Genomic DNA, 14,471 nt, shown 5'->3' on the forward strand with positions numbered 1-14,471 from the left:
GGATATTAAGTCAAACCATTTTGTTCAAACTTCAGCATGATCCATAGAGTAGCAGAAACTTATGGCACCTTATGAATACCATGTGAAGGATTAAGTTGACTAGTCACTTACAGTTACAAAGACATGTCCTTGTGCAGGCTTACCTTCACACCAGCACTGCCCATTGCACATCTTCTCCCATGTCAACGTATAAGAAAAGGAAAAAAGTAATATAAGATATATAAGAATATATTTTATAAAATATAAGACATTATAAGGGAAAAACATAATATTATTTAACAAGGTCTGCCATTCAGCCCTCTTAAGTGTAAGAGCATTATCAGTATTGTAAGGCAGTTGGGACAGTCAGATGTCAGATGAAAAACAACTTTTTAAGTCACAGTGCCAAACTACTGGCAGAATGTTTTGATCCTTATTTCTCAGCCTGAAGGACTGGCATTTATTTAATAGACAGATGGCACAGCCATATACTTGGTCAGAGGATTTAGGAATTTCTTTAAGAAAGGTTGATTGTTTTTGTTCTTTTAATTATATCAAATACTTACTTTGGTTAGTGACTTAAACTGTTTTATTAGGTGGCGACAGATTTGGTTAACAGGGAATGATGATAGGTGAAGATTAAGTTGGTATGCATGTACAAAATTAAAACTGTCTATATGTATATTTGTCTGCAATGTATCTGTTTAAGCACTACTTTAATAGCGATATAGAGAGAGAGAGATGCCCATTAACTAATTCATAGAACCCCTTTCTACCTTTTCAAGTTCGTTATACATTTTTCTTTTCAAGCATTGTGTGCAGAAATTGCAAATCATTAGTCTGAAGGTTAAGGGCTCCTTAGACTTTTGCTTCTTCTGCATCAACAAAGTCTAAACAAAGACTAAACTCAGAAACAATGTAACTGTCTGGTTGTGATCAGAATAAAAGGCAACGTGAAATTTGACTTAATTCCCAAAGCGCTAAATGAGATTTCTCTATGTTCTATATGACTTTTCTACAGTATATGCCATTAAATCCCAGTTTCCAACCATCATTACAGCATGGGAGAGGAATTCTTTGTTCATCAGATGTGTGCTGTACATCTAGACAATCTGATAACAAACTACATACAACATTTATGTTAAGAAAATTCAGCTTGCTCTTTGTTCCCAAATAACAATGGACCAGATCCATAGTTTACATCATCTGCCCACACAAATTTAATCTGTATTACAAGTACTGAACAAGTTAGAGGAAGAGAACGTATAGCTTTACTTTTCATTGGAACTTTATAGTTTATTTGGATCTGTCTTGATTCATTTTCATATTCAGGTTTTTTTTTAAATTCATTTCATTATTATTTTTTATGAAGTACCTTCAATCTAGGAAAGTGTGGCATCTAACATAACGTATGAATGTAGGAACATGGATTTTCACCATGCGCTCCACCGGCACCCTAGCTGAAAAGAAAGTCAAACATGATAAATCTCCAAAGGTCAGGCAGTGCAGGAGTAAGGAAAATAAAAGCACATCACCTATTTAGATTATATCTATGATTAAGTTCACATTCAATTAAGAAATGAAGCTCATGTTAAGGCTATTTCTTCCACAGATGTCTTCAGAAGAAATTGATGACCAATTCCCTAGGCATTGTGCCTCCATTTAAAATAAACACTCACATGCAGATACAGAAGTTATGATATTGAGGCAAGACAGACAGGAATATTTTAAATTAAATTGATAATATTTGCAATGATGAATACGAACCATATGAAAACCAGTAGATGAAACAGTTTGGAACAGTGGTTGGTGATACTCAATATTCTTGTAATTTACTGCATTTGTAATGATGATGGTTTTTCAAATGAACTTGAACACTCTTTTGGTGGATTCATGTTAAAAATATGTTCTGCCTGTGATTGATGTCACAAAATATATCAATTAAATCTGCATTGCATAAATAAATAAATAACTAAAATAATTAATTTTAAAAATCTGAGAAAATTTGAGATATAAAAGGTTTCCCATGATTGGAGATAATGTGCCACAAACCTTGGCACCAGGTATTCTACATAATCCGGGGCATTCATCTATGAATAACAAAACACAGAATGTGACCATATAGGGAGCCATGATCTGTTCCACCAGAAAAGTAAGAGAAGTCCAGATAAGCCTAATGAGTTCATTGTCATGACTTTTTGCATGGCAAAAAGTATTTCCATATTTTCATCATAGGCTGTGGAATTATATCTCTGAGTACTTTGAACAAGCTTTTACATAGTTTTAAACATCCACAAAAGTCCGGGAGTTGTGTATTAGACCTGTACCTGAGCATTTTACTTATAAATATATACTCTCTATCTGAAAACATTCAAACCCCTGTCAAAAATTAAGCTTAATTTTCATACAGAATGGTATGGTAATACCATTAGTCTAAAATACATCTAATGTAATAATGTATGGAGTTAAGTTTTTATTCATATGATGTGAAACCAATTGACTTAAACAAATCTCTACAGCATGATGATTCACTGATGGAACTAATTTGCATTATAATGAAGCTTTACAGCAATAGAGACACATTTCATGAGGTTTTGCACCCAGCAGTCCAAATACAGGCACATAATTAGCAATTTGCAATCTTTCCATGCGATTCCTTTCAGAAAATAATCTTCCTCTGTTTCTTATGCACACAGAACCTACTTTTCTTTTCATGAAATCACACATCAATTTACTATTCCTATATAGGGGTTTGAGTAAATATAGATAAACTCATTACTGTACTGTAGCTCTCAGAGTTACTACACTACCACCACTTGGTAGTTCAGACCATAACCTAGTCGTGTTAACAACTCCTTCATGCAGTTCAGCCTGTCCACAAGGATTGTGAGGAGGTACACTCAGTAAGGTTAGGGGTAGGCAATACAGGGGCATCACTTTGTTTGAAAGGTGGTGGAGATAAAGACGTGGCGTGGAAAGTAAAAATATAGATTTCAGCGGGAATGACCTGCTTGATCTGAGTGAATGAAAATCAGTAAACTAAAACACTTTATTAGCGGTTAATTAACACACCCAAATGCATCCTATAAGAGATTAATCAGATTCTTAGACAGCATAAACGCAATACTACAACATGCATCTGCATAAAATTACACGAACACACAACTATCTGTGATAGCCATAGTCAGGAGTCGGTAAGCAGAAGGCTGTGGAAGCAGAACAAGTTTAGAGATTGCTGGAGGGGGGCATGACACTTCTAACTGCATGTTTTAAAACTGTCTAATTTGAGGTTGAAAGAATGTTCTGTCAAACTCATTCAGTGTTCCAACAGTGTCCTCCAGGACACTAGTAGACTAGGCTTGGCTGTCTGATGAACAAAGATCAAGTAACAGTTCAGTATTTTGGTGATACTCAACGCCATGTTGATAATGCTGCTCTTGATCTTTCAAAGCTCAACCAGGAATTGCAACAATTCATTATCCTTATTAAAAACAGGTGAAATCTAGGAGTGTTCATGGTGTTGTTTCAGTAGTTACCTTGTTGGGTTTTTTCTTTGCGTCAAATAAGCTGTATCTGGGTCAAAATAAGTTAGCTCCTCTCTTTTCCTTCCATGTTGAAATTTATCCACATCTGAATCTAGCAATGAAATTGTGAGGACAAAACTGTTTTTAAACAGAACTATATTGTAGTGAGAACAAAGTTTGTCATAGAAAAATGATCATTCCCATCTGGTATTGTTAGAGCAATTAAAAAAGGTCAGAGAACATCTGACACACTTACTAGCACAGTAGTCTTAATAAGTATTTTAGTACAGTGAGGGAAAAAAGTATTTGATCCCCTGCTGATTTTGTACGTTTGCCCACTGACAAAGAAATTATCATTCTATAATTTTAATGGTAGATTTATTTGAACAGTGAGAGACAGAATAACAACAAAAAAAATGCAGAAAAACGCATGTCAAAAATGTTATAAATTGATTTGCATTTTATTGAGGGAAATATGTATTTGACCCCTCTGCAAAACATGACTTAGTACTTGGTTGCAAAACCCTTGTTGGCAATCACAGAAGTCAGACGTTTCTTGTAGTTGGCCACCAGGTTTGCACACATCTCAGGAGGGATTTTGTCCCACTCCTCTTTGCAGATCTTCTCCAAGTCATTAAGGTTTCGAGGCTGACGTTTGGCAACTCGAACCTTCAGCTCCCTCCACAGATTTTCTATGGGATTAAGGTCTGGAGACTGGCTAGGCCACTCCAGGACCTTAATGTGCTTCTTCTTGAGCCACTCCTTTGTTGCCTTGGCCGTGTGTTTTGGGTCATTGTCATGCTGGAATACCCATCCACGACCCATTTTCAATGCCCTGGCTGAGGGAAGGAGGTTCTCACCCAAGATTTGACGGTACATGGCCCCGTCCATCGTCCCTTTGATGCGGTGAAGTTGTCCTGTCCCCTTAGCAGAAAAACACCCCCAAAGCATAATGTTTCCACCTCCATGTTTCACGGTGGGGATGGTGTTCTTGGGGTCATAGGCAGCATTCCTCCTCCTCTAAATACGGCGAGTTGAGTTGATGCCAAAGAGCTCCATTTTGGTCTCATCTGACCAAAACACTTTCACCCAGTTGTCCTCTGAATCATTCAGATGTTCATTGGCAAACTTCAGACAGTCATGTATATGTGCTTTCTTGAGCAGGGGGACCTTGCGGGCGCTGCAGGATTTCAGTCCTTCACGGCGTAGTGTGTTACCAATTGTTTTCTTGGTGACTATGGTCCCAGCTGCCTTGAGATCATTGACAAGATCCTCCCGTGTAGTTCTGGGATGATTCCTCACTGTTCTCATGATCATTGCAACTCCACGAGGTGAGATCTTGCATGGAGCCCCAGGCCGAGGGAGATTGACAGTTCTTTTGTGTTTCTTCCATTTGCGAATAATTGCACCAACTGTTGTCACCTTCTCACCAAGCTGCTTGGCAATGGTCTTGTAGCCCATTCCAGACTTGTGTAGGTCTACAATCTTGTCCCTGACATCCTTGGAGAGCTCTTTGGTCTTGGCCATGGTGGAGAGTTTGGAATCTGATTGATTGATTGCTTCTATGGACAGGTGTCTTTTATACAGGTAACAAGCTGAGATTAGGAGCACTCCCTTTAAGAGTGTGCTAATAATCTCAGCTCATTACCTGTATAAAACACACCTGGGAGCCAGAAATCTTTCTGATTGAGAGGGGGTCAAATACTTATTTCCCTCATTAAAATGCAAATCAATTTATAACATTTTGACATGCGTTTTTCTGGATTTTCTTGTTGTTATTCTGTCTCTCACTGGTCAAATGAATCTACCATTAAAATTATAGACTGATCATTTCTTTGTCAGTGGGCAAACGTACAAAATCAGCAGGGGATCAAATACTTTTTTCCCTCACTGTAGATATGTTAAATAGATATGATAGTTAATAGATATTATAAATTTAATTTCAAATATTCCTGTCTGTCTTGCCTCAATATCATAACTTCTGTATCTGCATGTGAGTGTTTATTTTAAATGGAGGCACAATGCCTAGGGAATTGGTCATCAATTTCTTCTGAAGACATCTGTGGAAGAAATAGCCTTAACATGAGCTTCATTTCTTAATTGAATGTGAACTTAATCATAGATATAATCTAATAGGTATTGTGCTTTTATTTTCCTTACTCCTGCACTGCCTGACCTTTGAAGATTTAACATGTTTGACTTTCTTTTCAACTAGGGTGCCGGTGGAGCACATGGTGAAAATCCATGTTCCTACATTCATACGTTATGTTAGATGCCACACTTTCCTAGGTTGAAGATACTTCATAAAAAATAATAATGAAATGAAGTTAAAAAAAAACCCTGAATATGAAAATGAATCAAGACAGATCCAAATAAACAATAAAGTTCCAATGAAAAGTAAAGCTACACATTCTCTTCTTCTAACTTGTTCAGTACTTGTAATACAGATTAAATTCGTGTGGGCAGATGATGTAAACTATGGATCTGGTCCAATGTTATTTGGGAACAAAGAGCAAGCTGAATTTTCTTAACATAAATGTTGTGTGTAGTTTGTTATCAGATTGTCTAGATGTACAGCACACATCTGATGAACACAGTATTTCTCTCTGTAAGTGACTAGTCAACTTAATCCTTCACATGGTATTCCTAAGGTGCCATAAGTTTCTGCTACCCTGTGGATCATGCTGAAGTTTGAACAAAATGGTTTGACTTAATATCCGCAGCAGTAGTGTACAAGTCATTTCTTCCTAATTTGTTTATTAACTTTTATTGTATGCCTAAATTGAATAAAAGTTATTTGCCAGATTCAGATGCTCCTAAACAAATTGTTATAAAGTGTGAGTTTGTAACTTATCAACAAAGACTGTACTATCTTTTCTAATATTAATGCATTTAATATGGAAAAATATTTTCACTGAAATATTTCAGAGAAATTTTTTACACTAGTTTACACTAAATGTGTAATATTCTGTTCTGTTGGAAATATGCCTTAACTGTTCGATTAATTTGCAACCTTTAAAAATAATTTGTCTGCTTCTATACCTTTGGCTTATAGTGTATATGACTGCTCACTGTCATAAACCCATACGAGGAAATAAAAAGTAATAATTTTGACTCTAGATCAGGAGTGGGTAAAGACATACTGGTGATCTGATCTATATTATATATACGTAGCTTAGACAATGCCTCTCTGAGGGCCATGTTGGAATGTTCCAAGTTGAAGTACTGTAGAACTCCTAAGCATTAGATCACCCCAATTACTCCTGTATACACTTTCCATGCCATCGTGCTCTTTGCCAGACAAAGACATTCACAAAACATATTTGACAGTTGGGGCCTCATTCTAAAATCACCAGATACCAAATGTACAACAGTTTTGTCTTGCTGCCAACACAAAATAAAAATGTTTAAACCTCATGCAATGTAGTCATGGAGGGTATGTACATTTTTCACACTACATTAAGGGTGGGGATCCTTACAGACTGTGGAACAGAAATGTACTCAGTGTGTCTCCACCGATTTATTTCACATTGGAGTACAACCATTTTTCTTTTTTATCATTATGGACGAAACACCCGTTTCTTTTAAAACATCATCTTTAAATGTTTCTTCTACCTCCTAAAGAACCCTCGGACTTAAGAGACAATCCTTGGAGTTGTTGATGCCCTGCTCAGGGTTAAACAACGTCTTTACAATATCTTCATGGATAAATTGTCAAACTAAAATCTTGGGTTTTTTTTTCTTGTAGCAGAAGTCAAGTCCTCTCTCATTTCAACAGGTCCTCTTGTTGGTGAATACACAGCGTTGTTCTAGGGGTATTAGGATTTCTCGGAGCAGACATTGTAACAGATAGTTGCAGAGTTTCTTCTGTGTTTTAACTACAACGTCTTAACCATTATTTAAGCACTGAGACGCATGACTCTCTCCTTAATTCGTTAACATAAACACATTTGTAAGCATTCTAGTCAGCAAAACCCCCAGAAATCACATTTCTCTGTCTCTCACAGACAGACAACTTCCAGGAAAGATCACACATTCAGATCAGTGTTACCAGAGGTCAAAAGTTTACATGACTTGACTGTCAGCCAGTGGGGACATGGGATGTCAAAGCATAGACAAAAGCTTATGTATTTAGCGACAGTTCTGTGTAAGTATCTTCGTTGGCGAACCATTTTCCAAAAATTTGTTTGTAGTTGAAACAAAACGCACGATTCTTTTAAACAGCACTTTTAAACGTTTTACCTCCTAAAGGTTTATGTTTAGAAGGTATGTAAAAACATTTTTTACATTTCTTTGGCCATATCGATGGTTTATCTGTTTCAGGGGTTTTATTTCAGTAAATGTTTATTCAAAGTCACACCGTTCTCCCAAAAATCAACAGTTGTTTTCATTTATTTCACAAGCAAACATTCTGCTCATTTATATTCACATTCAACCATCATGCTTTTTCTAACAATGTGGCTACACAAAACGAAATCCCCCACATAGTAACACATGTATACTTAATATTAACCATTTGATACTCTTTTTCTTACATCAGACATATTTCACCTAAACCATCCTTAAGCTTCAAAATAAAACAATACCACGAAAGTAATTTCAGAAACAAACATTCTCTTATACCACAAAAAGGTATACACTTGTGTGTGATTAATTCAGGGAGAAACACGTTTCATAACAGTCTCATTAACATAAACACATTTGTTGGGGGAGATCCCCCACAATACACAAAACAAACACTCCCAGGAAAGGAAGGACACAACCCAGACATACAGGTGCCAAAATGCCCCACTGATACAGTCGATAGGGTTACCCTCCCCCCCCCCCCACACACACACACAAAAAACCAGACTCACCCCCCAGAAAAAACAGACTCATTAACATAAACACCTTTGTTGAGGCGGGGGGGGGCTACACCCCTCTCCACCACTGCCCAGACACACAGGAGCCAGATCGACCCGCTGATACAGTCGATAGGGTTACCCCCACCCTTGGTCATAAATTAGATTACCTGCAGAAACGTCGGCCAGGGAAGCACAATGGGCCATAAATCAGCACACACTACTTTGATTGACAGTTTGACAGAAAGTGTATGATATAACTACTAGTACATTAACATAAATAGTGATTTTTACAAGTAGGATATTTTGAACTTCTTATGTTAAATTGCTTTTATATAGATGTTACAAGACCTATCTGAATGGACTGATTTAAAATAGACTGAAAAGCTACAGGACATACAGTATACAGAATTTTAGAAATTTGTATGGAAAAATGCCACTGTAGGATAGCTGTGGGAAAACATTTTGTAATGTGGGTTGTGCTGCTCTGTTCTCCATCAAGCAGATTAATCTCACAGCTGACATTAGTGCACACATTAAGATAGAATCCAAGGCTGTGTAACAAGCTGAATGCCAGATGAAAGAACAAAACATCTCAACAAGAACTTGTTTTTTAGTTATTGCCAGCCAGTTAGGCCTTTCTGTGACTGAATGATCAAGTAGCAGTGCCTGTGCAACGCCAGCCTGCTACAGTGTTACAGTGCTGATTCTGCAAGCGCTTAAACAGCAGTCTAAACTCAAGGTTAAAATCAAATACAGTTCAGGCAAACAGAGGGCTTGAAAATGCAAAAGTACTAATACAAAAGTTTGAAATATAGTAAAAAACTGACCAACACCTCCAGTTAGTCACTAGTTAACTTTTTTTTTAAACAAAAGAGAAAAAAGGAAGAAAAAAGTGTTATCTGAATTTGTTTTATCAGAGGACATATCTTCTGACAGTACATCTAAATTACATAGTAAGTACAACTGATTCAATAGTTTCCCTGTAATTGCTAGTACATATTTTGAGTTAATTTAAATGTTATTTAAATTGGGGGTATCATTGTTTAACATCAGGAGGCTGCATCTGTTTAAAAAGTTTTTTTTCCAAAGTTAATTAAAGAAATGTATGTGTCTCTTTATAGCAGTGATTCTAGCAGGGAATGGGCTGCTATGAAGTGATACATTTATGTAATTTAAAGCTTAATGACAAATCACTGAATTTTAAAGTTCCATAATCAAAAAGGCATTCACTTCTGTTTTTTTCACACTCCAAGCCTCATCTTCAAATGACACCTATTAGCTCAGGAAATGACTGAAAAGGCTGAATGTCTAACTCTCTTTGCTACAAGTCATACAATATATTTAAAAAATCTCTTTCTTACAAGTCGTACAAAAAGACAAAATGCATAAGAAGGTAATAATAGAGCAAATTATTATGAATCATTTGTTTGCTCCGACAGGAAAGCAGAGCCATGTAACACAAGGTTTGGAAATGAATGTTTATGAGGCATTGGTTTCCCCTCTAGTCTATAGAGAGAGGCAGAGGGAGAAAAAGATAGTAGGGGGATGAGGGAGGAAGCTGGAACACATTTATCTTTAATGATCACAACTTTTGCTCCAAGGAGAGAACTGGCTACAGTTTCATTAAAAATCCTGATGTGTGCGTGTGTGTGTGTGTGTGTGTGTGTGTGTGTGTGCATGAGTGGTGTGGTGTGTTGAAGACATGCAGTATCTTCAAAAGTATTTTTCTTAAATTGATAGGATCAGAGAGTAGAATTGAAAGGAATAATGAGAAAAGGTCGTGATTGGTGCCCCTCTTGGGGTGCTCATTCAGAATGCATTATGCAGCACTCCAGTAGTATAGCTCATGGGAGGGAGAAGTAGAGATGATTTATTTCCAGGAGTCAGAAGGGGATCATACTCGCAGCTGCCCCAAATCATTGCCTAATACAGAGCCAGCCTGTTCCTGAGATAGAGGACCTAACTTCACCCCATGAATATGGTGCATGTTTCCATGCGTACATATACTGTGTGTTATACTCATTCCCTTCCTTAATCTGGTCTTAAGCTGTGTTTACAATGTATGATTTTTATCGTGAGTTTTATTTTGCTGTTGCAGACACACACAAAAAATATCACACATCATGAAAGAATACTTTGGTCATGAGATTGGCAGATGACAAAAATGTAACATGCTTATTGGCAGCTGATTTATTGCCATTGCACCTAAAGACTGCTGATGATGAAGTTCTGTAAGGGTGAGATATTTTTTTAATTACAATCTCAGTGTGTGCCTGTTGCTATGATGCTTGTCTAAAAACCACCAATAGGAGGATGGCATAAGATGATACAAAACTCACAGATATAAACCTATTACAAATATAAACCTGGAAATGGCAAAAAAATAAATGGAAAAAATGTCATTATTACCTCAGACTTATGTTGAAGAATGTTTCTGTTTATATGAGCCTGTTACCTGCATGAGTCTGTCTATGGCTAGAGTATCTTCATTGTATAATCTGACTTGGATAACATATACTCAGCAAAAAAGGAAAGTCCTCTCACATTCAACTGCTTTTATTTCCAGCAAATAACATGTGTAAGTATTTGTATTAACATAAAAAGATTCAACAACTGAGACATAAACTGAATAAGTTTCACAGACATATGACAAACAGAAATGGAATAATGAGTCCCTGAACAAAGGGGGGGATGTCAATATTAAAAGTAACAGTCAGTATCAGATGGTGTAAATACTACAGTGCATCTCATCCTCATGGACTGCAGCAGATTTGTCAGTTCTTGCTGTGAGATGTTACTCCACTCTTCCACCAAGGCATTTGCAAGTTTTCGATCATGTCTGGGGGGACATGGTTACATGTAATTTTCCACTGCAAGGACGATCAGCTGTCCTTCCTGTCTCCCTGTAGCACTGTCTTAGGTGTCTTACATTGCAGACATTGCAGTTTATTGCTCTGGCCACATCTGCAGACCTCATGCCTCCCTGCAGCAGGTCTATGGCATGTTCACGCAGGTGAGCTGGAACCTTAGACATCTTTCTTCTGGTGTTTTTCAGAGTCAGTAGAAAGGTCTCTTTAGTGTCCTAAGTTATTGTAACTGTGACCTTAATCGCCTACTGCCTGTAAAGTTTGTGTCTTAAGGACTGTTCCACAGGTGCATGTGCAATAATTGTTTACGGTTCATTGAACAAGCATGAAAAACATTGTTTAAACATTGTTTCCTATAAAGATCCGTAAAGCTTATTTGTATTTTACAAAATTATTGTTAAAATACAGTCTCCTGAAAAAGGTACGTTTCTTTTTTTTTTTTTCTGAGTTTATATTACTGCGCAGTCTGTTATAGAATTTGTCCAAGATTTTATTGGGATCATCTTGCACAGTGGGTCAAGTAATACTATTAAAAGACCACTGTAATTGCAGCAAGACAGTGGGATATAGATCTCCTTACACTGAGGGGACTTGGGAAGAGGAAGGCTTGAAGGCTGCTGTCATATTCCCAATACAAGACCGTGGGCACATAATTTATGCTCCAGGTTTGTTAGAGACCTCCAGTTCTTGACACTGTTATATTTAACACCCTTTAGAAACTGCCAGAGCTAGTGCATGCTTTTACAGCTTTCAGTGGTGAAATAGCTCAAAGAAATATGCAAGATGTCATATGGTGTTAAAAAAAAATTGCTGACATTTCAATAATTTCTGCTGGACTAAGCAGGGGATGCAGACCAGGACTGTTTGCACTAGAAGCTCTAGCGAGATCTGCTGTATACAGGAAGTAAAGCTGAATGTGCACTATAACAAAAAATGATGGCCAGATGGAACAACGAAATAAAATTCTGTGCTTTTTTGAGGGGAAAATAAATGCAGACGATATTGAAACGTAAACATGATAACCAAAAGGAGTTGGGGCCAGCTACTGCACTCAACATACATGTGCACATATGTTTGGATACACGTTTGGATATGTAAGAGATACTTTGTGCCTTAGTTTCCTCTAACCCTTTTCTCTTCATTTTCTTAGATCAGTGGAAGGCACCATCAGCAGGACTGGCTGTTAAATCTCTTTTGCCCAAGCCAGCTCCATCAGGCCTGCGACCTCCTGGCTACTCCCGACTTCCCGCAGCACGCCTTGCTGCCTTTGGCTTCGTCCGCAGCTCCAGTGTGTCCTCTGTCTCCAGCAACCATTCCACTGACAGCACACGAAGTGATCCATGTAGGCCAGCACATCGTAAGTTACTGAGAGATTGTAATTTGTAAATTATTTACTAAATTTCATTTTCTCCAAAGATTTATTACTGGCGGTTTACTGGACATAAAATTAACAACTGTAGCCCATCTGTTGTTATCGCTTAACCCCAACACCCCTTTTCCCAGTTTATAAATCAGGAACGATTCCCATAGGACCACTGACCAGCAGATGTTTGGGTGGTGGTCATTCTCAGCACACCAATGACACGGATATGGTGATTGCTTGTGTGTGTGTGTGTTTTACAGCAGTCTTGTCTGTCATTTTAAAAACCGGCCACTATATTAGACTCATTTACTCATTTAATCACCTTGTAGGTATACACTTTGAAACTATAGCTCTTTTTTCCATGTACAATTTATGTTTATCCTCTATTGTCAGTCTCAGACCACATGACTGCTCCTGGCTGGATATTTTAGCTGGATATTTTAGTAGGTGTTTTAAAATCAACTTAGTGTCACTGCTGTGCTGAACATGATCTACTGCACAAATAATATCTGGATTGTGGTGGTTATTTTAGGTCATTTGCATTAATGGGCAGGGCAGATGGTGGCTGTAAGGCAAAGGCTTGGTATAAATAATTAACTGGCATCTCAGTGTAAATGTACTGTAGTAGATGGATTTTCAGTGAATGTTTGTCTCTGATTCACAAAAACGTTTAGCTGCCTCCACAATGTATTTTTAATGTAACCTACATAAGTGATGTTAGTTAATCTTCCCCTGGTTACAGTTGACGTCAATGTCTCCCATAGAGTCTTAGACAAACGAGTCACGGGATGACTTACATCATCACTTTTCTCTCAGGACGAGAAACCTCTTAGCTATCACAGTATAGTAGGAAGAGAGAAAAAGAAGTGAAAAATGAAAACATGGGGGGTGGGGTGATTGTGTGAAATCGCTGGTAAGGTGTGAGAGACTGGGTTGAGTAAAGAAACCAGCGTGGGATTTAATTTCAACAGCTTTTTTTTATTCTCATATGGTAGGTTGAACTTGAGAATGCAAACTCAGTGTAACTGAAGATCACCCAAAGTCAGCAGAACAATACTTTTGCCAAATATATCACAGTTTACATCTCATAAATATTTAATGTGGCTCTCCTTTTACATATAAAGTCCTCTTATCCCTCATCTAATCCGCTCAGGAAAAAGGATTAGAAATCTCCCATTTTTACCATACACACATAACAAAGTATGCACTAGTGTATGGAACATGCATATATCTAACACTGTGTGCTGTTTGTCTGTAGTGCTTCCAACCTGGGCTGTAAATGCTGCGTTGCTTAAGGCCAAATGAATCACGCTCCTGACTGCATGTTAAGACCAGTTATAAGCACTAGATGCTAATTATGTTGATTGGCCTGTAGCTAAGAAAAAAAGGAGCACTACTTAATTGATGTGTAGTGCCAGCAGACTGCACCAGTGAAATGCAATTATATCACATAATGTCACTCATGTGGCCATAACACCATGCAAGTAATATTTAACCCCCAGTGATTTTGCAGCATACCTGAATGGTTGTGATCATAGCTTTTTGTCCACTGGTTTGCAAATCTAAAATAATAAATATAAACAACACAGTCTATAATAAGCCTATATTAAGATAATGTTCATAGAATATGAATAAACCTTCAAAAATCTCATTCTCAAACAACTGAATTAAAACATTTAATATTAACAATTCTAATCACTGTATTCATTTAGCAGTGCATCGCCTGACCCAAGTTTCTCTAATCAAAACCTCAGACACCTTGCAATCACATATACTAGTCACTGATAAACATTTGTTCAAATGATGACTGTGTATACATGTACATGTTGCATGCACTGATTTATCTATTTACAGAGAACACCCTATGATAACATCACATGGATTAGTTCATCTA

The 14,471-nt window shown here is 37.4% G+C and overlaps 1 protein-coding gene across 1 annotated transcript in view; it reads left to right on the forward strand.

The window, feature by feature from the left end:
* Positions 1 to 14,471, forward strand: part of mtus2a (microtubule associated tumor suppressor candidate 2a) — a 77,172-nt gene that overhangs the window by 31,099 nt on the left and 31,602 nt on the right. Inside the window, exon 5 of the mRNA XM_053644507.1 lies at positions 12,365 to 12,571. Within this exon, the coding sequence (XP_053500482.1) occupies positions 12,365 to 12,571 (207 nt within the window). The remainder of the gene's footprint in view (positions 1 to 12,364; positions 12,572 to 14,471) is intronic.

This window comes from Ictalurus furcatus, chromosome 16, assembly GCF_023375685.1.
Source record: "Ictalurus furcatus strain D&B chromosome 16, Billie_1.0, whole genome shotgun sequence".
Taxonomy (NCBI): Eukaryota; Metazoa; Chordata; class Actinopteri; order Siluriformes; family Ictaluridae; genus Ictalurus; species Ictalurus furcatus.